The sequence below is a fragment of the Macaca fascicularis genome, chromosome 11 (assembly GCF_037993035.2).
Source record: "Macaca fascicularis isolate 582-1 chromosome 11, T2T-MFA8v1.1".
Taxonomy (NCBI): domain Eukaryota; kingdom Metazoa; phylum Chordata; class Mammalia; order Primates; family Cercopithecidae; genus Macaca; species Macaca fascicularis.
This window is the reverse complement of record NC_088385.1, coordinates 5,591,129-5,618,848: the sequence shown is the minus strand read 5'-3', so window position 1 is coordinate 5,618,848 and position 27,720 is coordinate 5,591,129. Positions and strand designations below refer to the sequence as shown.

Sequence of the window (27,720 nt, the reverse complement as noted above, 5' to 3'; positions counted from 1 at the left end):
GGAGCAGAGCCAGGGTGCCTTCAGAAGTCCAGGGCAGACGGCTTTTTAATCATGCTCTTATTTTTGGCTCGGAAAACCAGGTGTGCAACTTGGTACCAGTCTCCATGCTCAGAAATGAATGAAACCAGTCTCTTTTCTTTGGTTTTCCGTGGAATTTTGCTCTAAAAATTGTACCTTCTTATTTTTTGCTTAGTTACATTGGAAGTAAAAAAGAGGAAGATATGCAAAGGATGAAGATGAGTATTGTTAGTATGGAAGAGCCTTAAAAAGAAGGTTTAAGCAGTCATTTAATTTGCTCTCTCTCCTGAGAGACAGGTTGAAAGTACAACAACCTATCTGGTACTTAGAGATCCACAGAGAAAGAACAGATTCTGCCTCCAATGAGCTGCCACTTCATAACGCTTATAGTCAGGAAATTCTTCCTCACTGCTAGCCCAAACCTCTAAGTTTTTGTAACTTAATTCTACTGTCTTTTATTTGTTGCACAAAATTAATAAAACTAAGAGTCAACACTTGCTGAGAGGCCACCATGTGCAAAATGCTTTACATAATTCAGGTATTATAAAGGGAACATAGTAGTTAGGGCTAGGGCTCTGGACTCTGAAGTTTATGGTCAAATCTCAAGTCTGTCACTGACCAGCTGTCGGATGTTGAGCAAGTTCCTTGATCAGTCCGTGACTTAGTTTTGTGCATCTACACAATGGGTCAAAAAGTGGTTCCTTCCTCATAGGGCTGTTGTAATGATTAAAATAGTTAACATGGCCAGGCACTGTGGTCGTGCCTGTAATCCCAGCACTTTGGGAGGCCGAGGCGGGCAAACCACCTGAGCTCAGGAGTTCAAGGCCAGTTTGGCCAACATGGTGAAACCCCATCTCTACTAAAAATACAAAACTTAGCTGGGTGGTGGCGCATGCCTATAATCCCAGGTACTCAGGAGGCTGAGGCAGAAGAATTGGTTGAACTCGGGAGGCGGAGGTTGCAGTGAGCCAACATCCCGCCACTGCACTCTAGCCTGGGTGACAAGAGAGAAACTCTGTCTCATAAAAAAAAGGTAACGCACGTAGGGTGCTTAGAACAAGCAATGTTAGCTGCCATTATGATCTCATTTAATTCTCACTATAGTTCATAAAATAGTTATTATCATCAACATCCATATTTTGTGTATAAGAAAATCAGAACATGAAGACGTTGAGTTACCCAAGGACATAACACTTATAAAGGAGAAGCCGGGACCATGAACTCAGAAAGTGAGGACTCAGGTCCATTATCTTCTACATCTCTTCCTTGGGTGGGCTAGACTCAGGGCAGGGGCACCCTGTGGGCAAGAGCCGTTGCCACTGTGAAGAGTCAGTGCCCAAAGCTGTCTTTCCTCCAGGCTTCATGACCCAGAGAGAGTGGTCTGCTCTTCATAAGGAGCGACTCTAAGTCCCTTCCTGGTATCTGGAGTCCTTCTCTAGACTCCGCTTCACCCCCCGCCAGGCTCCTTCATTGTGCATAAGAGGGGCACAGGTAGATTTGGAGGTACACAGTCCTGGCCTAACTCCCACCTCTGCCACTGGCTTGCGGTCCAATTTAAGCACACTGTGTGAGCTCTTTGTGTCTCAGTTTCCTCATCCGTGTAGAGATAATTATCCTGTCTTGACTTTGTGAAGATTAAATGTGGCTAGCACAAACAGACCCTCAACCAATGATCTTTTTATTTTCCCTGCATGAGAAACCCAAGGTGTCCTCAACTGTAAACCAAAACCTCTTTCCAGCCAAGCACAGGTGATAAGTGGTCATTTTTACAGTTATTCTTTGATCACGTTGCTCACCATTTGAGCTGAAATCATCCACCAAGATGATTTCCTTCAACAATTGAGAGGGTGTCCGGTTGATGATACTGGTGATGGCCCGTTGTATAATGGACAAAGCTTCATTCATGAATATGAGAATGACACTGAGGGATGGGAGTTGGGAAGGATATGTCTTCTGAAGACATCTAGAAGAGATCATTTTTATAACATATTATTTTTTTAATTACTTAAACATTGCTATCCCATCTTTCCTTTCACTGTGTATGATGTTATATCGACCAATTCATCCACCCCTCAAACTCACTGAAAAGCAAAACTCTTAGTGGCTTATCACAGTAGCAAGATTTTATATTCGTTTATCCAAAATTCTCCTGTTATGGGGATAAAATCTTTTTTTATTAATCTTTACCAGATGTTTCCATTTGAACATTCAACATACTTCAAAAGGAATTCCCATTCCTCTTCTACACCCGGATTCGTTTCCTTGCTGGCAGCCTTCTTCCAGTCATTGCCACAGCCCTTTTCCCATGTTCTCAGACCCCAGTCACCTTTGACACACCCTCTACTTCACCACCAGACACAGGTGGCAAACTAGCCTGTATTTACTAAATGCTTACCATATGCTAGGCACTGGTTTACCCTTTTTATAGCTTCATTGGGGTTAAACTGATATACAAAAACTGAAGATACACATGCACCCACAATATCGTAATCAAGGTAATAAATGTATCTATCAGCTCCAAAAGTTTTTTTCTATATGTTTGCCCATTTTTAGTTTGGTATTGAGTTTTATAAGCATTCTTTATATATTCTAGACTTCCTATCAGACATATGGTTTGCAAGTATTTTCCCCCACTCCATGGGCAGTCTTTCCACTTTCTTGATGGTGTTATTTCAGGAAAAAACAAAGTTAGTTTTGATAAAGTTCAACTTTTCAATCTTGTTTCACCTATGCTTTTGGTGTCATACCTAAGAAACTCTTGCCGACCCCTATCGCCCAAGATTTGCTGTCATTTTTTTCTAAGTGTTTTATAGTTTTATCTCTTATATTTACATCTATGACCACTTTGTGTTAATATTTGTATATGGTGTGATGAGGGGTCCAACTTTATTATTTTGCATCTAGATATCCACTTGTCTCAGCACCCATTTGTTGAACAGACTATTCTCTCTCCCATTGCATTGTCTTGGCATCCCGGTCAAGAATCGGTTGATCATAAATTTAAGTGTATATTTTTCCCCCATGTAAAAGGATAGAGGGAGCTAAAGTTGGGTATTTTCATTCCACCATGGAGAAAGCTAAAGCAGGCTGGAGTTGATTGTTCCCCTTCTCCCAGGTAAGTTAGTGCCTTAGTCCATTTTGTGCGGTTATAACAGTATACCTGGGACTGGGTAACTTAATAATGAACAGAAATTTATTGGCTCCTGGTTCTGGAGGCGAGTAAGTCTAATATCAAGGTGCTGGCCTCTGGTGAGGGGCTTCATGCTACATTATAACATGGCAGAAGGTATCCCATGGCAGAAGGAGCAAAGAGAGGATGAAAAGAACAAGAGCCCAGTCCCACGATAACAGACCCCCTCTCATGATAATGACGGGGTAAGAGCATTCACCCATTCACCAGAGCAGAGCCCTCATGACCTAAACACTTCTTCAGGGTCCCACCTCCCAATACTGTCGCAACGGCAAATACATTTTCACATGAGTTTCAGAGAAGACAAACATTCAAACCACAGCAGTTAGACTATCATACAACTCCAGCAGGTTAGGCTCTGGTAAAATAGTTTCTCTTTCGGGCAGACCTTGTTAAGAAGAACAGAATAATCTGGCATATTTCAAAATGATTCCTTTTCACCTCTTCCCTTCTCCCTCCCAGAGGCAGGAGGAGATTTTTCTCTGATATTTACTGAGGATCTGGTAGAGGTCTGGGGGGTAAAATGTACACAAGTGTAGGAGCCCCTATGACTGGGTCTCCCCGAGTGTTTAATTCTCAGACTTGTCCACAATTCATCAATTTACAGTTCAGGTTTTCCTATCCTCGCACTGGTTCTCATGGTTTCTGCTCTGGTAAAGTTATCTACCCGTCTGTCTGTCCAATTTTGGGGGCAGCAGTTTGCCCTGCAAGGTCACTTCCCTATAAGAGCTGAGAAGAGTTTATTTTTCCATTTTTTCAGCTTTTTACTTGCTGTTAGGATACAGTGGGGACTTCTAAGCTCCTTAAAAGCCAGACCAGGAAATGAAAGTGAAACTCTTCATTTTTATTATTGTACTTTTCAGTTTTAGAATGATCATTTGGCACCTTTTTATAAGTCTTTATTGATAGTTTCTATTTGATGAGACCTTGTCATTATAACCTTCCTTTAATGCTTTAGACATGGCTAACTTTAGTTCTTTGAATATATGTATAATGATGTCTTTGAAGTCATTATCAGATAAGTCCAATATCTGGGCCCCTTCTAAAGTTTGTTGCTTTGTTTTCACTTGTGCGCTAGTTACTGCTCTTTCCTGTATCTTTGTATGTCTCATAATTTCTTGTTAAAAACGTGTCATTTTAGACAAAGTATCTAGTAACTCTGTATATAACCCAGGAGTAAATGGGTAAATGTCATTGGAATTTGCTTGGTTGTTTATTTATTCAATCGGTAACTTAGTTAAACTAATTTGCAAGGTCTACAAAATCTATTTCTCCTGCAGTGTTCAGCCTTTAATGCTCATGATCTTGATCTTTTTTTTTTTTTCTTCTTGTTTTTCTCTTTTAGCCTGGCTACCTAGGGGCTGCTTCTGGGTCATCATAAGCCACTTATTCATCAAAGATTGGATTTAAAGCTCCTTGGTTGATTAGATTCCTGAACATAGGTGGCATGGAGGCTGCGATCACAGTTCAGGGAGTTTACATTTTGACCTACATACTGGTAGCTTGGATTTTTTCTGTGATAACTCCTGAGAGAGCACAGCCTTAGGTATGCACACAGTCTTCCAGATTCCCAGGGATGTGCGTGATTTTATTTTTAATCCTGGCTTCCTAGTTGTTGCCTCTGAGTCAGAGCAGTTTACTGTTCAAGCAGTATTTGTTCAGAGGTTGGGCTTCAGCCCCTAGTGCTGGTGAGGATTCAGCCGTTTGCTGATGGATCTGTGTTCTGGTTGGCAAATAATTTTCAGTCTTCCCCTCATTCAACTCTTGCTGTTCCTGAGCAGGTTCAGCCTGGGGCTTGCACACAAACTTCTAGACAACCCAGAGATAAGTGTGATCCAAGGAGGGCTCTTCTTGGCAATCGTTTTCCCTGATTCTTCCTGTTAAATTTCTGGCTGTTCTGCCATTTTGCTTGTTGCCACCAGTATTACGGAGCTATGAGCATACGTTTTAATTTTCTCTACCAAGATCTCTATTGCTTCAAACAATATCATTGGCTGGACTTCTTTATCCTCTGTTCTAAATAAGGTCAGTCCCTTAAACATAGCTAGGGAGGTTTTCATCTTGCCTTTCTTCCTGAATAGAACTTCTGCACCACTGCACAGGAGCTGGAGGTGGAGACAGAGGCCCTTCTAGAATGACACCTTGCTCTACAGGTAGACGTGCACTGGGGGAAAGGAGGTGGTGGCCCTGGAACCCCTGGTCTTCCTAGTTTGTGCATTCTGGTATGGAAGTTCCACTCTGACAGCAAGTTGGAGAAGGAGCAACTGGAGCCCAGTGTTCTTGGACTCATGCACCTGGAGTTGAAATTTCACCCTATGAGTAGAGGCAAAATAAAAGAAAGGAGTCACAACTGTCTCCCTCAATCACCTCCAGTAGGAATACAACTTTTGCATTCCTAGTGGAGGAAGGAGAAGATGTGAAATGTGGGTGGCCTGCCCTTCCTGGGGTGATACCAAGGACCTATGTATGCTAGGACCTGCAGGGACAGGGAGCCCCCTTCTTGACCACAGCCACCAGAGCAGATAACCTTGTGAAGTTTCCATAAGACAGAGCTGAGGGTGGGTTGGGGGAACAAGTCATGGCTCCAATGCCACAGACTCCTGCTGTTCTGAAGGATATTTAGTAGATTTTCTTGAAAGAATGTTTTTCCATTTGCATATTTCCTTAGAACAGTTTGTTAAAAAATTTAAATAATTATGATTTTTTTCCAGTTAAATAGTTGTTTTGCTAGGGAAAGAAAATGTTGCACTCAACACTTTGCCATTCTGGAAGGAAGCCTCAATCCACACATTTTTTAAAGACTTAAAGTAGTTGCCAACCTACAAAACCAGACTTCTTGTCTCTTTGACAAAGCAAATATTTATCTCACTGCAACCACTTTTCCGGGACATAGCCCCTGCTCTGTCCAGAACCACGGTTGCTGCAGTTACTCACAGTGTAGCTCGCTGTTCACCCATTCACCATCGCCCTCACCCAAAATGCTCACAACATGTATGTTGGCAGGCATTTGAATTGCAGCCTCTGAAATTGCAAGGGGATTTTAGGCAAAAGCCAAAATGCAGATGAATGCTAGCGACACAAAAGAGCACACACTCCTTGGAGAACTGCCCTTCTTAGTAGCAGTGCCAAGAGATACGAGGATGGACATATCAGAAGGACTGGACATTGGAAGCTAGGAAGATTGGACTTTATCCTAGAGGGACTAAAGGATTTTAAGCAAAGAATTGGTATGATCAAATTTACATTTTAAAGAAACCATTCTGGCTGCCATGAAGACAACAGAAGGTAATCAGCCACATGTGGACGCCACAATACAGGTGGGAAGGTATGAAGACCTCACCTGAGGCCTACCCTGGAGAAAGAAAGGAGCAAGAGAAAGATACTTTCAATCTGATTTCCCCGTCTCACTCATTACTCAAAGGTGGTGGGCAGGTGGAAGTTGAAGGGGCAATACTAGATCACAAAAAAATTATCAGATACTAACAATACCCACACACAAATCACTTGGGGATCTTGTTAAAGTACCGACTCATCAGGAGGTCGGAGTGGGGTCTGAGATCCTGAATTTCTTCCAGGCTCCCAAGTGATACCAATGCTGTAAGAGGGTGGTACAGTAAATAAGAGTAGGAGCAGAGTCTCCAGAAAGACCTGTGTTCACTCGAGTCACAGCCGTCACTTTCTATCTGCATGATCTTTTTGTGCTTCTCTTCCTTTCCTTATTTATAAGATGGTGAGGGTGGTGGTGGTTAGCAGCAATAGTATTAATAGTAATAGTAGTAGAAGGAGGAGTAATCCTCACATCATAGTATTATTATGAGGTTCAAATGTGGTAATGTGCATAAGTGCTCAGAATAAAAGAAGCTCCATAAAGGTTATCTACTATTCTTACTACTTTGCTGGTTATTTTTGTTCTTGTTGTCATTATCACTTGGACAATGGCAACTTTCACTGAGCTAGGAGCAATAAGAGAAGAAAAAGAAGTGGATCAACTTAGGTTTGGCCATGTGGCGTCTGAGATGCCTCTGAGTCACACCATGGAATTCCCTGGCAGGTCACTGCATATATAGCCCTGGAGCCTCAGAAGAACAGTCTGGATTACAGTCCTGTGGATTTGGGAGTCATTGCCATGTAAGTGGTGAATTCGTAAGTGGATAAAATCACCTTAACTACCAGCAGAAAGGAGCCTTGGACTAAAGCCTGAGGATGATCAATATTTAAAGCACAGGCTGAGGAGCCTGGCAGAGATGAACTTTAAATTCTTTAAAGCCTAGTGGCAGTTCTTAATGTCTGGTATGGGATGGTTATACAATAAATCTGTATTTAATTGAGAGTAAGAATAGGTGATTACGTTAAATTGAAGACTGATTAAAATTCTGCTGAACTTCTCTTTCCTCTAATCCACATAATCACATCAGTGACTTCAGATGTTATTTCCTCTGCCCTGTTTCCTATGCATCTTTTGCACATTCTTGTCTATATTCTAAATGCTTTCACGACACTTCTCTTATCCATACCCACATTTTCTTACCCACCGTACATCAATCAAAAGAGGTCGGAAATGTGCCTCCTGTGGTTCCAAAAGAATAATTTCTCCCTCCTCCCTGCATCACCAGCACCTGACCTGGAAAGTGTAGACCAGCACTATCCAGTAGAATTTTCTGCAATGATGAAATCTTTTATATCTATCCTATACATACTGATAGCTACTAGCCGCGCATGCCTATCAAGCACTTATAATATGGCTAATATAACCAAACTTAAATGCTTAATTTTAATTAATTTACATTTAAGTAGCCATATGTGACTGGTAGCTATCATACTGAACAGTGCAGCAGAAGATACTGGAAAAGTATTTGTTGGTTGGATGACATCTAGAGGAACTGACCTCTAGCCACTCCTCCCAGCAGAGAATCACAGTGTGCCACCTCAAGCAAATAATTTTAATTAATTTACATTTAAGTAGCCACATGTGACTGGTAGCTATCATACTGAAGAGTGCAGCAGAAGATACTGAAAAAGTATTTGTTGGTTGGATGACATCTAGAGGAACCGATCTCTAGCCACTCCTCCCAGTAGAGAATCACAGTGTACCACCTCAAGCAAGGGGAGAGAATGGCAGAAAGAGATAAGGTAAGTTCTATGTGCTACAGCTGGAAAGATAAACTTTATTCATATCACAATTTTGCCTGAAACTACTGTTGTGTGGAACACATAAACTAATTTCTATACATGCAAACAGACTTTAATCAGTTGCAAAATATGTATTCTTACATTGGGATTTCCCAGGGCAAATTATGTGGCTGGCATAATTTGCCTTAGAAAATCCCAGTGTGAGAATATATATTACACTGGGAGGGCCAGCCTCATGGTATGCAACCTGGGCAGTCACACAGGACTCCACATGTAGGTCTCCCCCATTGATTTAATTCATTACTTTTATCATCTTGAAATTCTTAATTATTTTTTAACGAATGTCCCTCATTTTCATTTTGCACTGGGCTCTGCAAATAGTGTAGGTGGTCCTGTTCATAGCAGGTGGGCTCTCTATTAGAGATTAATTATTGAAGCTGCGCCTTTTTGTGTGTTTAATTATTTAATCATTTGTTGGTATTTTATATCTATCCAAATTCAATTAAGTGACTGCTTCATTCTCCAATTACACAGCACACTCTCCTGAGAAGCCTTTCTCCAGTCCCTGAGAGGTAGAGAGAGGACATGACAACATGAGAACTGCCAGGGCTGGTACCTTTCTGGTATCAAACAGCTATCCAGAAAGCTGAGGAAACGTAGGAACCACAATCGTTTTGGCATCTCACTTGGCAGGAAGCTGGACTAAATAGCATACAATGCCTATGCTAAATTCAAGATTCTACATGACAGCTTTCATTCACTAAATGACTTATTTTTCAGTAAAGTCAGTGGAGTTATCTATCTGTAGTACTCAAACCATGAAGGTTTCCAGAATGCTTTAGCTCTGAAATCTATGTGTCTGAGCCACATGGATCTTTTTATGGGCATCAGGGAAGACAGGTTGTCTCCTGGTATATAAGTATCAGATGTGACTCAGACATTATTAAGGTATATAGAGGCACTTGATTCATATATAGTTTTCACCATAGTGAAACTTTTTGAGAAGTAGTTTCATGAATTAATCTCTATGGAATGAAACCTAAATGCTCCAAAATTAAGAACAAAGCAGCTCCAGTTACCAATTGATCCCTGCATATTATCCTCATGCCTCAAGACCTAAATTATACAGTGGATCCTGCAGAAAATATATTAGGTCCTACTTGCCTCCCAGGTCACAAGTGGCAAATACTAACACAATTGCCACCATTTCCTCTTCCTTGTGTATAGCAGGCATTGCTAATAGATCACAGCACTTATGTCTTTGATCACATTGACTCAAAAGTCTTCCCACTACAATACTCCAGGTAGTCACTACCAGTTAGTTGGAGTTGGCATGAAAGATGAAATGTTTCACCATTTCTTTCACAAGCTAATTCATTTAAATATTCCTCTAAATACCTTACAGTGAAACATCCAAGGTAAAGCAATCTACATGTTGAAATAAGTAGGCCTTGGTAAAGAAGTAGTTTTCTCTTCTTCATTTAAGGCTCTCCTACTCCCTTCTAACTCAGAAAATCAGGGATGCTAGAGAATCATTTTTAGGGTGATGTGATAGAAAGTACCAATTCACCAATCAAACCATACACTGAGCCACTGTCATGCACTACATGAATCACAGGTCGAATCTTGAATGTGGATTACTTTGCTCTGATGGTTAAAAGCATAAAGAGAAAGCAATTCATGAATGGCCTGGTCACAATTTCTTTTCACTTGATGTCTGTTCAATTCAGCTATAAGATCTTAGTACTAAGAGGCTGCAATTTATGATACATTTTATAATCCCCAAAAGAAATATTCATTCTCAAAATTTTTTGAGGCAGACCCAAGAAACTCAATGAATTCCAAGTAGAACGAATGCAGAGATACACACCCAGGCCCATCATAATCCAAATGCTGAGAGCCAAAGATGAAAAGAAAATCTTGAAAGAAACAAAAAGAAAAAATGACTTATCACATACAAGGGAAACCCAATAAGATTGACAGTTGATATCTCATCAGAAACAATAGAGGTCAGAAAGCAATGGGATGGCATATTGAAAATGCCAGAAGAAAAACGAAACTGTCAACCAAGCATTTTTTATCTTACATTTTTCAAATAAAGGCATTGACAGATAAACAAATGCTGAGAGAATTTATTTGTTGCTAGCAGACCCACCTTACAAGAAAAACTAATCTCTTTAGGCTGAAAGCAAGTGACCTTAGACAGTAATTCAAATACACACACACACACACACACACAAAATATCAGCAAAGGTAATTATGTAATTATAAAAGACAGTATAGATATATATCTTTCTCTTTTCCACTCTTAATTTAAAAAGTAAAAAGCAATTGCATAAAGCAATTTCTATACAATTGTATAATTCAGTCTATAACATCACAATGTAATATATTTGGTAATAACCGCACAGAAAGGTGAATGGGAACAAAGCTGTGTTAAAGAAATGACACAAGATAGTAAAATGAATCCACAGGAACAAATGTACAGAATCAGACATGTAAAATAAGAAGGTGAATATAACTAAGCCTATAATTAATACTTCCTCTCCTTTTTCTCATTTTCTTTACTTGACATAAAATTATACAATCATAATGTATTTTGGAGTTTTACCACACATATATGTAACATGTAATAATAATAGTAAAAAAGGAGGAAGAGCAAGTAGAGCAATATATTAATAACTTTTTTGTATCTCATTGAAATTAAGCTACTACAATTCTAAGTAGATTCTGATAAGTTAAAATGTATGTGATAAGCCCTAAAACAACCACTTAAAAAATCAAAAAATATAGTGAAAAATCATTAAAAGAATTATACAGTTATATTAGAAAATATTCACTTAATGGGAAAAAAGAAAAAGTAAAAGATGGATAGAAGGAAAAGGCATGAGACACTAGAAAACAAAAATAGAACAGCAGAAATAAATTCAACTATATCAATAAAACATTAAATGTGAACAAATTAAACAATCCAATCAATAGGTAGAGAATGAAAGACTGCATTTTTTAAAAGATCCAACTATATGCTGTCTATAGGAACCATACTTTAGGTTGAAAGAGAGAAATAGGTTGAAAGTAAAAGGATAGAAAATGATACATCATGTAAACAGCAACTGTAAGAAAACTAGACTGGCTATACTAATATCAAACAAAACAGGTATTAAGACAAAAATGTTACTAGCACTAAAGGAGAAAATTTTATAATAGTAAAACATATAAAATGAACAAACCTCATTGAATTTATGGGATAGCATCAAAAGAGCAAATATTTGAAGTATAACATTCAAAAAGGAGAAGAAAAAGACAAAGTGGTAGAAAGCCTATTTAAATAAATAATAGTGAAACATGATGAAGTGGAAAACACATCTGCCAACCAAGAATACTATATGTACCCAGAAAAGCTGTCCTTAAGCAATGAAGGCTAGAAAAAGATGAACAAAACCTGAGGGGGTTAATTACCACCAGATCTGTCTTACAACAAATGCTGATGAGAGTTCTTCAAGCTGAGAGAAAAGGAGGCTAATTAGTAATGTGAAAACATATGAACCTATAAAACTTGCTCATAAAAGTAAATATACAAAGTCAGAATACTCATTGTAATGATGGTGTATAAGTTACTTATATCTTTAATATGAAGATTAAAAGACAAAACTATTAAAACAATAATAGCTCTAATAATTTGGTAAGATGTAAATGATGACATTAAAAATTAAAAATGGGGGGAGTGGAGTAAAAGTGTAGAGATTCTTTGCAATCAAAGTTAAGCTGCTATCAGCTTAAAATAGTTTGTTATACCGATAATATGCTTTTTGCAAGCTTCATGGAAAGCACAAAGCAAAAACTTGTCATTGATACACAAAAATAAAAGGCAAAGAATCAAAGCACACCACTAGAGAAAACAACTTAATCGCAAAGGATGATGGCAAGAAAGAAAGGAAAAAATGATCTAACAAAGACAACCAGAAAAACAATTAACAAAATAGCAGTAGAAAGTCCTTACCTATCAATAATTTCCTTGAATGTAAATGGGTTTTATTTAATCAAAAGACATACAGTGGCGAAATGGGTAAGAAAGAAAACAAGACCCAACTATATGCTACTTACAAGAAACCCACGTCACCATTAAAGACACATACAGATTCAAAGTGAAGGGCTGGAAAATGATATTCCATGTAAATGGAAACCAAAAGCGATTAGGAATAGCTATACCTTGATAGGGTAGACTTTATGCCAAAAACTGTAAAACATGACAAAGAATATCATTAATAATGATACAGGGATTAATTTGGCAAGAGAATACAACAGTTGTAAATATATAGACAACCAACACTGGAGAACCTAATATAAAAAAGCAAATGTTAATATATTTAAAATATACAATAATAGTAGGAAACTTTAATACCCTACTTTCAGCAATGGGAATATCATCCAGGCAGAAAATCAATAAGGAAACATCAGACTTAAACTACACTCTAGACCAAATAGACTAACAAATATATACAGAGCACTCCAATAACCACAACAGAGTACACATTCTTCTCATGTGCATGAGGAACATTCTCCAGGATAGATCATATGTTAGGCCACAAAACAAGTCTTAACAAATTTAAGAAGACTGAAACTATATCAAGTATCTTTTCTGACCACAGTGGTATGAAGCAAGAAATCAACAACAGGAGGAATTTGGAATAATTTGCAAATATATAAAAATTAAATAACATGCCCCTGAACAGCCAATGGATCAATGAAGAAAATACAAAGGAAATTAAAAAGAATATTGAACAGATAAAAATGAAAAGCAAACTATCGAAATTCACGGGATGCAGCAAAAGCAGTTCTAAGAGTCAAGCTTACAGAATAAATGCCTACATCAAAAAAAGAAAAAATATATCAAACAAACAGTTTGACCTCAAGGAACTAGAAAACTAAGAACAAACTAAGTTCAAAGTTAGTAGAAGGAGTAAATAATAAAGATCAGAGCAAAAATAAATACAATGGAGATTTAAAAAAAAAACAGATAATAGTCATAAAACTAAGACTTGGTTTTTTGAGAAGATAAACAAAATTGACGAATCTTTATCTAGACTAAGAAAAAAAGAGGAATCAAATAAATAAAATCAGAAATGAGAAACAGAAATTACAACTGATACAACAGAAATATAAAAGGTCATAGGAGGCTTATGAACAATTACACATTAACAAATTGTACAACCCGTAAGAAATAGATAAATTCATGGACACATACAACCTATCAAGATTGAATCATGAAAAATGGAAAATCTGAACAGACCAATAATAAGTAAGGAGACTGAATTAGCAATAAAAAATTTCCTATCAAAGACAAGCCTAGGGGCTGTGTGGTGGCTCATGCCTGTAATTCCAGCACTTTGGGAGGCTGAGACAGGTGGATCACTTGAGGTCAGGAGTTTGAAATCAGCCTGGCCAACATGGCAAAATCCCATCTCTACTGAAAATACAAAGATTAGTTAGCTGGACGTGGTGGCAGGTGCCTGTAATCCCAGCTACTCAGGAGGCTGAGGCACGAGAATTGCTTGAACCTGAGGGGTGGAGGTTGGAGGTTGCAGTGAGCCAAGACTGTGTCACTGCACTCCAGCCTGGGTGACAGAGTGAGACTTGGTCTCAAAAAAGAAAAAAAAAAGACAAGCCCAGGACCTGATGACTTCACTGCTGAATTCTACCAAACATTTAAGGAAGAACTAATAATACCAGTCCTTCTCTAACTCTTCCAAAAAATCGAAGTGTAGGTGATACTTTCAAACTGATTTTATAAGGCCAATATTACCCTGATAACAAAACCAGACAAGAAGACTGAAAAAAAGGAAACTACAGGCCAATATACCTGATGAATGCTAATGCAAAAATCCTCATCAAAATACTAGCAAACTGAATTGAATACGCATTTAAAAGATTATTTACCATAATGAAGTGAGATTTATTTCAGGGATGCGATGCAAAGATAGTCCAACATACACAAATCTGTATCTGTAATACACCATGTTAACAGAATGAAGGACAAAAACCATATGATCATCTCAATAGATGTGAAAAATCACTTAAAAACTAAACATTTTTTCATGCTAAAAACTCTTAACTAATTAGGTATAGAAGAATTGTAGCTTCAACACAATAAAGATCATATGACAAACCCACAGCTAACATCATACTCAATGAGGAAAAATTGAAAGCTTTTCCTCTAAGGTCCGGAACAAGACAAGAATGCCCACTCTCACATTTCTATTCAACATGCTACTAGAAGTCCTAGCGAGAGCAATCAGGCAAGAGAAAGAAATAAAAAGGCATCAAAACTGGAAAAGAAGTGTAGATTGTCCCTGTTTGCAGATGATATGATCTATATACATAAAGCCCTAAAGAACCAACCAAAAATGGTAAACAATTCAGTAAAGTTGCAAAATCAACATACAAAAATCAGAAGCCTTACTATACACCAACAGCAAACTATCGAAAAAGGAAATCAAGCAAACAATTCTACAAACACACTATACCAATACTTAATACTTATGAATACATTTAACCAAGGAAGTGAAAAATCTCTACATTGAAAACTATAAAATACTGGTCAATGAAATTAAAGAAGCATAAATAAATGAAAAATCATCTCAGGTTCATGGGTTGGAAGAATTAATACTGTTAAAATGTTCATACTTCCCAAAGTGATCTACAGATTGAATTCAATCCCTATCAAAATTCTAAAGACTTTTCTTTACAGATAGAAAAAACAACTCTAAAAGTTCTACATGGAACCATAAATTATCCTGAATAGCCAAAGCAATCTTTAGCCAAAAGGAGAAAGCTGGAGACATTACATTACATGACTTCAAAATATACTATATTAAGCTATGGTAATCAAAACAGCATGATACTGCCATAAAAACAGACATAGAGTAGTGGAACAGAACATAGAGCACAGATACAAATCCACACATTTATAGGTAACTGATTTTCAACAAAGATGTCAAGAAAACACAATGGGAAAAGAATTGCCTCTTCAATAAATGGTGTTGAGAAAACTGAATATCCACATTTAAAAAGAATAATACTGAACTCTATCTCATCACACCATATACAAAAATAATCTGAAACTAGATTAAAGACTTAAATGTAAAACCCAAAACTGTAAAACTCCTAGAAAGAAAATAGGGAAAAGTTTCCAGAACATTGGTTTGGGCAATGACTTTTTGGATAAGACCCCAAAGCCACAGGCAACAAAAACAAAAATAGACAAATAGGATTACATCAAACTAAAAAGCTTCTACACGGCAAAGAAAAAAATCAAAAGAATGAGGAGACAACCTACAGAATGAGATAAAATATTTGCAAACTATATGTTTAATAAGAAGTTAATATCCAAAATAAATAAGAAACAGAAACAACTCAATAACAAGAAAAATAAAAATCAGCAAATGACCTAATCAAATATTTCTCAAAAGAAGACTATAAATGGCCAAGAGCTTTATGAAAAAAATGCTCCATAACATTAACCATCAGGGAAAATGCAAATTAAACTCACATTGCGCTATCATCTCACCCTTTTTAGAATGGCTACTATCAACAAATAAAAGATAACAAGTATTGGCGATAATGTGGAAAAAAAAGAACCGTTGCACAGTTAGTGGGAATGTAAATTAGTATACCCAATAAGGAAAATAGTATAAAGATTCCTCAAATACTAAAAATAGAACTATTGTATGATCTAGCAACCGTATACTAAATATATCTCCACAGGAAATGAATTAGTATATTGAAGAGAGACTGCACTCCCATTTTCATTGGAGCATTATTCATAATAGTGGAATACCATTCAGCCACAAAAAAGAAGGAAATTCTGTCTCTTGTGACAACATGGATAAATGTAGAGGACATTATGTTAAGTAAAATAAGCCAGGAACAGAAATACAAATACTACATGATCTCACTTATACGTGGAATCTAAAAAAGTTAAACTCATAGAAGTAGAGAGTAGAATGAAAGGTGGTTACCAGGAGCCAGGGTGGGGGCTGGGTGAAGAGGGGTTAGAGAAATGTTAGGTTAAAGGATACAAATTTCAGTTAGATAGGAGGAATAAGTTCAAGAGATGTATTGTACAACATTGTGACTATTGTCAATAGCAATGTGTGGTATTCTTGAAAATTGCTAAGAGAGTAGATGTCAAGTATTCTCACCAAAAATAACTGTGAGGTAATGCATATGTTAATTTAGATATATATTGCCATTCCACAATGTGTATACATTTCAAAACATCATATTGTACATGATAAGATACACAATTTTGCCAATTTAAATAAAATATTTTTAAAAACAGTCACATTTCCAATAGCATCAAAAAGACAAATACCTAGGAATAAATTTAACAAAAGACGTGAAAAAACTTATACTGTGAAAACTCAAAATATTGTTGAAAGAAATTAAAGACCTAAATAAATGGAAAGATTTCTCACATTTGTGGATTGGAAGATCTAATTTTTAAAATGAAGTCCTCCACAAATCTACAGATCTACAGAGTTAATGAAATCCCTGTCAAAATCCTGCTGGTTTCTTTGCAGAAATTGACAAACTAGTCCTAAAACTCATATGGAAATTCAAAGTCCCAGAATAGACAAAACAGCCTTGAGAAAGAAGTTGGAAGACTCACATTTTCAATTTCAAAATGTACTACAAAATTACAATTGTTAAGACAATGTGTTCCTGGCATAAGGATAGGCCTATACAGCAACGAAATAGGATTGATATCCAGAAATAAACCCTTACATTTATCACTAATTGATTTCAACAAGGGTGGCAGGACAATCTGATGTGGAAAGAGCAGCCTATTTAACAAAGGTACTAGGATAACTAAACAGCCACACATAAAAGAATGAAGTTGGACCCTCCTTGTCACATTATGTACAAAAACTAGTTTAAAATGGACCAAACACCTAAATTTAAGACTGAAACTATAAAATTCTTGGAAGAAAACATGGGTGTAAACCTTTGTGACCTTGTACCAAGCAATGGTCTCTTAGATATAACACCAAAAGTACCAGCAACCAAGGAGAAAATAGATAAATTGGACATCATTAAGATTTAAAACTCTGTGTTTCAAAGACGACCATCAAGAAAGTGAACAGACAATCTACACAATGAAAGAAAACATTAACAAGTCATATTTCTGATAGGAATTTACGTCTAGAATATATAAAGTACTTTGCAACTCCATAACAAAAAGATAAATAAGCCAATTTTTTTAAACAAAGAATGTCTCCAAATAGACATTTCTTCAAAGAAGACGTACACATGGCTAATAGTACATGAAAAGATGTCCCATGTTATCAGGCCTCAGGGTAATTTAAAACAAAATCACAGTGAGATATTACTTCAGACCCACTAGGATGGCTATAGTTAAAAAGAAAAATAATAACAAATGTTAGCATGTGGAAAAATCAGAACTCTCATATACTGCTTGAGGGAATGTTAAGTGGTGGAGTCACTTTGAAAGCCACCTGGCAGTTCTTTGAAAGGCTAAATACAGAATTATCATACGGCCCAGCAATTCTACCCACAGGGTACACCTGCAAGAAAAGAAGACATTTGTTCACACGAAAACTTATACATGAATGTTCATAGCAGTATTATTCATAATGGTCAAGAAGTGGGAACAATCCAAATGTTCATCACTTGATGAATGGATAAAGGAAATGCGGTATAATCCAGACAATGAAACATTATTTGACAATAAGAAGGAATGAAGTATTGATATGTGTTATAATGTGAATGATACTTGAAAACATTGTGATAAGTGAAAAATATTAGTCACAGAAGACCCCATATTATATGATTCCATTAATACCAAAGGTCCAGAACAGACAAATCCATAGGGATAAAAAGTAGATGAGTGGTGGTTGCCTAGGGATGAGGAAGTTGTAGGAAAATGGGGAGGGCCTGCTAATGCAGTTTCTTTGTAAAGTGATGAAAATGTTTTAAAATTGATTGTGGGAATGGGGAATAGCTCTGTGAATATACTGAAAAACATTAAATTGTACACTTTAAATGGATAAATTGCACGGTATGTGAATTATATCTCAACAAAGCTGTTTCTTAAAAAGTATTATGAAGGAGCGTGGGAGACACAGAAAGAGAAAAGAAACAATAGGAAAGGGAAACAGAAGGAGAGGGAGAAGGATTGCTCTTCAAATTACATTTACCAGCAAAGAGGAATCCAAGTAGAGAATTTGAGCAAAGTCCTAGGGAAGGCGGTAGAGCTGCTGGCTTTGGTGTGACTTGCGCAAGTCCCTTCTCAGCTTCAGTTTCCTCATCTGTAAAATGATCAGTTAGACCCACCATATCTCTGTTTCTCTGGATCAGAGTTGCAAAGGACCTCTGCTCCTCTGACATTTCTGTTCTTTCCCAAGGGTCTGTAAATATTTGGATCAGGTGGCTATCTTCTCTGAGCTGTCATTATAAAATAAATTAAAAACAAAAACTTTGCTCAGCCTGAACCCTTTCCCCACCAATCCCCCACTCCCGCAACCTTCAATTTTCACTGCTCCCAAAGCTCATCCTCAAATCAAACTGAGGACCCTAGAAGCCCAAGCCTGGTTCATCCCACCTGTAGTCTCGTGTATCGGGGATGGTGCGATTGAGAGGCAGCTGGTTGCTGAGGTACGCGTTGTAACCAAACTTCCGGAAGAGGTCCTGGGCCTTTTTCTGCTGGGCCTCAGAAAGATCCTCGCCCCACTGCCTGAAAAGCTGTGAGTGTGGGAAGAGTTTCATTTGGGTTTTGTGCTTCTTTGTCTCGTTCACCTCGGCTTCCACTGCCTTCAGAACAGGGCGTTCTTCATCTTTCGCCCTCTTCATTGTGTTGTTCACATTTTCTTGCTGCCTCAGAGCCAATTTCATACTTTCTTCTGCAAATGAAGAGGACAGGGGTGGGAGAGAAAACATTTCAGCCCCTCCTTAGTTACCTGGGCATTCCTTTCCATCCTAATTTCCTTCTAATGGTTTACACACTACATCTTAAAATTTATAAGCTCTTGTCTCTGAGGATGTAATATGTCAGGGAACTGACATATTGCTGAGGCTTGAGTAGGTAATATGGCAGGAACCAGCTACGCAAGGCTGTATCAGCAAAGTATGTACTGGATAGGTCTCTCCCTTTAGCTCCATCAAAACTCCTCCATCCCACATCTTCAAAGCTCCTCCAAGAACTGACTTACTATGATTTGAGAAATCAGTGGAAAATAAGCTAATGTTTTTCAGAATGAGGCCTCAGAACCACTTACATCAGAATCATCAGTTGTGATTTTTTTTTTTTAATGTAGATACCCAGGCTAATCTCCAAATCCACTAAATCAGGATCTGAGAGCTGGGTGGAAACACAGACAGGAGAAATTACAAGAACCTGCTTTTTAATAAAACCAAGGAGTAATTCTCTTTATAGTAAAATTTAAGAAACACTACACCATTAGTGCCTAACAAAGGCAAATCTGCTCTAACCACTACCACCATCATCCACCCATGCCCTTGCTTCTCATGTGCTTGATTTACGAGGAACTTTAAAATTGGAGCTGTCCTAGTCTTGCAATTTCAAACTGCCAGGATCGTAAGAATGTCTTCAAAAGCTTGTTAAAAATACAGAATCCGGAGGCAGTTCCAAGATGGCTGAATAGGAATAGCTCCAGGCTACAGCTCCCAGTGTGAGCAACACAGAAGACGGGTGATTTCTGCATTTCCAACTGAGGTACCAGGTTCATCTCACTGGGGCATGTCGTAAAGTAGGTGCAAGACAGTGGGTGCAGCCCACTGAGTGAGAGCCAAAGCAGGGCAAGGTATCACCTCACCCTGGAAGCGCAAGGGGGAAGGGAATTCCCTTTCCCAGTCAAGGGAAACCTTGACACACAACACCTGGAAAATCGGGTCACTCCCACCCTAATACTGCACTTTACCAAGGGTCTTAGCAAACGGCACACCAGGAGATTATACCCTGCACCTGGCTCGGAGGGTCCCATGCCCATGGGGCCTCCCTCATTGCTAGCACAGCAGTCTGAGATCTAACTGCAAGGCGGCAGCAACGCTGGGGGAGGGACGCCCACCATTGCTGAGGCTTGAGTAGGTAAACAAAGTGGCTGGGAAGCTCAAACTGAGTGGAGCCCACCGCAGCTCAAGGAGGCCTGCCTGCCTCTGCAGACTTCACCTCTGGGGACAGGGCATAGCCAAACAGAAGGCAACAGAAACCTCTGCAGATTTAAATGTCCCTGTCTGACAGCTTTGAAGAGAGTAGTGGTTCTCCCAGCATGAAGTTTGAGATCTGAGAACGGACAGACTGCCTCCTCAAGTGGGTCCCTGACCCCCGAGTGGCCTAACTGGGAGGCACCACCCAGTAGGGGCAAACTCACACCTCACACGGCCGGGTACCCCTCTGAGATGAAGCTTCCAAAGGAACGATCAGATAGCAACATTTGCTGTTCAGCAATATTCACTCTTCTGCAGCCTCTGCTGCTGATACCCAGGCAAACAGCGTCTGGAGTGGACCTCCAGCAAACTCCAACAGACCTGGAGCTGAGGGTCCTGACTGTTAGAAGAAAAACTAACAAACAGAAAGGATATCCACACCAAAATCCCATCTGTACATCACCATCATCAAAGATAAAGGTAGATAAAACCACAAAGATGGGGAAAAAACAGAGCAGAGAAGTTGAAAATTCTAAAAATCAGAGTGCCTCTCCCCCTCCAAAGGAATGCAGCTCCTCACCAGCAACAGAACAAAGCTGGACAGAGAATGACTTTGAGGAGTTAAGAGAAGAAGGCTTCAGACGATCAAACTTTTCCGAGCTAAAGAAGGAAGTTCGAACCCATTGCAAAGAACCTAAAAACCTTGAAAAAAGATTAGACAAATGGCTAACTAGTATAACCAGTGTAGAGAAGTCCCTAAATGACCTGATAGAGCTGAAAACCATGGCACAAGAACTATGTGACAAATGCACAAGCTTCAGTAACCCATTCGATCAACTGGAAGAAAGGGTATCATGATTGAAGATCAAATGAATGAAATGAAGTGAGAAGAGAAGTTTAGAGAAAAAAGAGTAAAAAGAAATGAACAAACCTCCAAGAAATATGGGACTATGTGAAAAGACCAAATCTATATCTGATTGGTGTACTTGAAAGTCATGAAGAGAATGGAACCAAGTTGGAAAATACTCTGCAGGATATTATCCAGCAGAACTTCCCCAACCTAGCAAGGCAGGCCAACATTCAAATTCAGGAAATACAGAGAATGCCACAAAGATACTCCTCGAGAAGAGCAACTCCAAGACACATAATTGTCAGATTCACCAAAGTTGAAATGAAGGAAAAAATGTTACGAGCAACCAGAGAGAAAGGTCGGGTTACCCACAAAGGGAAGCCCATCAGACTAACAGCGGAGCTGTCAGCAGAAACTCTATAAGCCAGAAGAGAGTGGGGGCCAATATTCAACATTCTTAAAGAAAAGAATTTTCAATCCAGAATTTCATAGCCAGCCAAACTAAGTTTAATAAGTGAAGGAGAAATGAAATCCTTTACAGACAAGCAAATGCTGAGAGATTTTGTCACCACCAGGCCTGCCCTAAAGAGCTCCTGAAGGAAGCACTAAACATGGAAAGGAACAACTGGTACCAGCCACAGCAAAAACATGCCAAATTGTAAAGATCATTGATGCTAGGAAGAAACTGCATCAACTAATGAGCAAAATAACCAACTAACATCATAATGACAGGAACAAATTCACACATAACAATATTAACCTTAAATGTAAATGGGCTAAATGCTCCAATTAAAAGAAACAGACTGGCAGATTGGATAAAGAGTCAAGACCCATTAGTGTGCTGTATTCAGGAGACCCATCTCATATGCAGAGACACATATAGGCTCAAAATAAAGGGATGGAGGAAGATCTACCAAGCAAATGGAAAACAAAAAAAAGGCAAGGGTTGCAATCCTAGTCTCTAATAAAACAGACTTTAAACCAACAAAGATCAAAAGAGACAAAGAAGGCCATTACATAATGGCAAAGGGATCAATTCAACAAGAAGAGCTAACTGTCCTAAATATATATGTACCCAATACAGGAGCACCCAGATTCATAAAACAAGTCCTTAGAGACCTACAAAGAGACTGAGACTCCCACACAATAATAATGGGAGACTTTAACACCCCACTGTCAACATTAGACAGATCAATGAGACAGAAAATTAAAAAGGATATCCAGGAACTGAACTCAGCTCTGCACCAAGTGGACCTAATAGACATCTACAGAACTCTCCACCCCAAATCAACAAAATATACATTCTTCTCAGCACCACATCACACTTATTCCAAAATTGACCACATAGTTGGAAGTAAAGCACTCCTCAGCAAATGTACAAGAACAGAAATTATAACAAACTGTCCCTCAGACCACAGTGCTATCAAACTAGAACTCAGGACTAAGAAATTCACTCAAAACTGCTCAACTACATGGAAACTGAACAACTTGCTCCTGAATGACTACCAGGTACATAACAAAATGAAGGCAGAAATAAAGATGTTCTTTGAAACCAGTGAGAACAAAGATACAACATACCAGAATCTCTGGGACACATTTAAAGCAGTGTGTAGAGGGAAATTTATAGCACTAAATGCTCACAAGAGAAAGCAGGAAAGAACTAAAATTGACACCCTAACATCACAATTAAAAGAACTAGAGAAGCAAGAGCAAACACATTCAAAAGCTAGCAGAAAGCAAGAAATAACTAACCTTAGACCACAACTGAAGAAGATAGAGACACAAAAAACCCTTCAAAAAGATCAATGAATCCAGGAGCTGTTTTTTTGAAAAGATCAACAAAACTGATAGACCACTAGCAAGACTAATAAAGAAGAAAAGAGAGAAGAATCAAATAGACGCATTAAAAATTATAAAGGGGATATCACCATCAACCCCACTGAAATACAAACTACCATCAGAGAATACTATAAACACCTCTACACAAATAAACTAGAAAACCTAGAAGAAATGGATAAATTCCTGGACACATACACTCTTCCAAGACTAAACCAGGAAGAAGCTGAATCCCTGAATAGACCAATAGCAGGCTCTGAAATTGAGGCAATAATTAACAGCCTACCAACCAAAAAAAAGTCCAGAACCAGACAGATTCACAGCCAAATTCTAGCAGAGGTACAAGGCGGAGCTGGTACTATTCCTTCTGAAACTATTCCAATCAATAGAAAAAGAGGGAATCCTCCGTAACTCAATTTATGAGGCCAGCATCATCCTGATACCAAAGACTGGCAGAGACACAACAAAAAAAGAGAATTTTAGACCAATATTCCTGATGAACATCGATGCAAAAATCCTCAATAAAATACTGGCAAACCAAATCCAGCAGCACATCAAAAAGCTTATCCACCATGATCAAGTGGGCTTCATCCCTGGGATGCACGGCTGGTTCAATATATGCAAATCAATAAACGTAATCCAGCATACAAATAGAACTAAAGACAAAAACCACATGATTATCTCAATAGATGCAGAAAAGGCCTTTGACAAAATTCAACAGCCCTTCATGCTAAAAACTCTCAATAAATTTGGTATTGTTGGAACGTATCTCAAAATAATAAGAGTTATTTATGACAAACCCACAGCCAATATCATACTGAATGGGCAAAAACTGGAAGCATTCCCTTTGAAAACTGGCACAAGACAGGGATGCCCTCTCTCACCACTCCTATTCAACATAGTGTTGGAAGTTCTGGCTAGGGCAATCAGGCAGGAGAAAGAAATAAAGGGTATTCAATTAGGAAAAGAAGCCAAATTGTCCCTGTTTGCAGATGACATGATTGTATATTTAGAAAACCCTATTGTCTCAGCCCAAAATCTCCTTAAGCTGATAAGCAACTTCAGCAAAGTCTCAGGATACAAAATCAATGTGCAAAAATCACAAGCATTCTTATACACCAGTAACAGACAAACAGAGCCAAATCATGAGTAAACTTCCATTCACAATTGCTTCAAATAGAATAAAATACCTAGGAATTCAACTTACAAGGGATGTGAAGGACCTCTTCAAGGAGAACTACAAACCACTGCTCAATGAAATAAAAGAGGACACAAACAAATGGAAGAACATTCCATGCTCATGGATAGGAAGAATCAATATCATAAAAATGGTCATACTGCCCAAGGTAATTTATAGATTCAATGCCATCCCCATTAAGCTACCAATGACTTTCTTCACAGAATTGGAAAAAACTACTTGAAAGTTCATATGGAACCAAAAAAGAGCCCGCATTGCCAAGACAATCCTAAGCCAAAAGAACAAAGCTGGAGGCATCATGCTACCTGACTTCAAACTATACTACAAGGCTACAGTAACCAAAACTGCATGGTACCGGTACCAAAACAGAGACATAGACCAATGGAACAGAACAGAGCCGTCAGAAATAATACCCCACATCTACAACCATCTGATCTTTGACAAACCTCACAAAAACAAGAAATGGGGAAAGGATTCCCTATTTAATAAATGGTGCTGGGAAAACTGGCTAGCCATATGTAGAAAGCTGAAACTGATCCCTTCCTTACACCTTATACAAAAATTAATTCAAGATGGATTAGAGACTTAAATGTTAGACATAAAACCATAAAAACCCTAGAAGAAAACCTAGGCAATACCATTTAGGACATAGCCATGGGCAAGGATTTCATGTCTAAAACACCAAAAGCAATGGCAACAAAAGCCAAAATTGACAAATAGGATCTAATTAAACTAAAGAGCTTCTGTCCAGCAAAAGAAACTACCATCAGAGTGAACAGGCAACCTACAGAATGGGAGAAAATTTTTGCAATCTACTCATTTGACAAAGGGCTAATATCCAGATCCTACAAAGAACTCAAACAAATTTACAAGAAAAAAACAACCCCATCAAAAAGTGGGAGAAGAATATGAACAGACACTTCTCAAAAGAAAACATTTACACAGCCAACAGACATATGAAAAAAATGCTCATCATCACTGGCCATCAGAGAAATGCAAATCAAAACCACAGTGAGATACCATCTCACACCAGTTAGAATGGCGATCATTAAAAAGCCAGGAAAAAACAGGTGCTGGAGAGGATGTGGAGAAATAGGAACACTTTTACACTGTTAGTAGGACTGTAAACTAGTTCAACCATTGTGAAAGACAATGTGGTGATTCCTCAAGGATCTAGAACTAGAAATACCATTTGACCCAGCCATCCCATTACTGGCTATATACCCGAAGGATTATAAATCGTGCTGCTATAAAGACACATGCACACATATGTTTATTGTGGCACTATTCACAATAGCAAAGACTTGGAACCAACCCAAATGTCCATCAATGACAGACTGGATTAAGAAAATGTGGCACATATACACCATGGAATACTATGTAGCCATAAAAAAGGATGAGTTCATATCCTTTGTAGGGACATGGATGCAGCTGGAAACCATCATTCTCAGCAAACTATCGCAAGAACAGAAAACCAAACACTGCATGTTCTCACTCATAGGTGGGAATTGAACAATGAGATCACTTGGACACAGGGTGGGGAACATCACACACTGGGGCCTGTCGTCGGGTTGGGGGAGAGGGGAGGGATGGCATTAGGAGATATACCTAATGTAAATGGTTAATGGGTGCAGCACACCAGCATGGCACATGTATACATATGTAACAAACCTGCACATTGTGCACATGTACCCTAGAACTTAAAGTATAATAAAAAGTTTTTTAAAAAAATACAGAATCCCAGGCCTCCCTTAGAGATTCTGACTCTGTTCTGGAGTAGAGCCTGAGAATCTGTATTTTAAGCAATTGGTCTAGACAAATCTAATTGTCACATTAATTTGGGAAACACTGCCTTAACTCAAAAGGATGAACAGATAGTGATAGACCCAGGCAGAGGACGTTTTATGCAGAAGACGCCCTCCAGGATCCATGATGTCATCTATTATTTACCTCACCTTTCCACCCTGTAAGATTTGTGCTGGAGTATCTTAGCATATGCACCTTGAACTCCCTCAGGCTCAATCTGTGTGCTCAGCAAAAAGAGAGAAAAAGTAACCATTTTAGTGTTTAGTGATTATGACATTCTTCAGCACTAAATCCCACAATGGTGATCAAGGCATTCTGACATAGGATCCACTTTGTTCCTACTAATCCTCCCCTAAGCCCACACGAAACTTCAACCAGACTGAGAGGATCACCTGCAGCCTGTCCAGCATCTTTCCACCAGTTAGAAGGCGGCATCCTTGTTTTCTGGATGACTGCAACTCAGGGTCACCAGCTTGGTGAGGGGACAGCCCCATTGTGTGACTTTTCTCCAGGTAGATGAATCTCACGCCACAGCACATGGCTTGGCAAGCAGAACGTGTGCTGGATTTCAGATCCATATACTGCCCCCGAGAGGGAAGCAGGGAAGTCCTATGACTGGGAGGAGAACATGTTTGTAAAGTGATGTAAGACTGGCCCAAAAAGAAGGAAAAGGAGAAAGAGAATCAACTCTTGACATGGTTAAGACAAAAAGAGGATAGTCGAAAAAACTTGGGCAAAAAGTAAATGGTAGGTCTCTCAAAGGAGGCTCATGTGAACACCATGCATACTTGCTCAGGTAGAAACAAGAAGTGGGAGCATGCTGTTTACAGTGTCCCAGATGGAACAGTATGGTTATTCATACTTTTCTGTCCTAAGCATGCAGGGGTCCCAGGGTGGTACTGGGTCCTTCCTACCTCTAAGCTCCTCTGCGTTCTTCCTTGGGGGATATCTGATTTTCTCTTTCACTCATGGCTGTCAGTGGGAGCTGGTTTGGACCTGGCCATCCTAAAGTCAATTTGAGGAAATGCATAATCTGATAGCATGAATACAGGGTCACTAGGTCACCCCCATAACTTATACTGAAACCTTCTAAGCTCCCAAAGGGACACACCCATTGACATCCCCCTGGTGGAGTTTTTATGAACCCTGAGGGAGGTTCCAGAAAACTGGCTTAGAGTCATTGATCCCTCCCTCAATAGGGATATAATTATTATTGCTTGCTTTTGCTATTGGTAGCTTACATGATTCAACTAAGTATCCTTATTGACTCATGATTTTTTAAAATCTTCCTAGAATCCTGGAGGCAATGAGCAAACAGGATGAAGGGTAATTAAACTGGCTTTTAGTTACAGGAAGCCCTGTGGAAAAAAAAGAGCACTGGAGATCTAGAAACAGGGCCCAGAAGAATTTTTGAGGTTCATCTCAGGTATGCAAGCCTCCGGCACTCCAGTCCCCTGGACCCGCCTTTTAAATGCTTATTCTGTCTCTTTCTAACTCCTTTGTCTC

At 38.7% G+C, this 27,720-nt stretch overlaps 1 protein-coding gene across 1 annotated transcript in view; it reads right to left on the bottom strand.

Annotated features, from left to right (window-relative positions):
- GALNT8 (polypeptide N-acetylgalactosaminyltransferase 8) overlaps positions 1-27,720 on the bottom strand; it is a 65,028-nt gene that overhangs the window by 34,823 nt on the left and 2,485 nt on the right. The window contains exons 2-3 of the mRNA XM_045364568.2: positions 18,963-19,260; positions 1,815-1,981 (exon numbers count right to left, since the gene is read on the bottom strand). Of these exons, the coding sequence (XP_045220503.2) occupies positions 1,815-1,981; positions 18,963-19,260 (465 nt within the window). The remainder of the gene's footprint in view (positions 1-1,814; positions 1,982-18,962; positions 19,261-27,720) is intronic.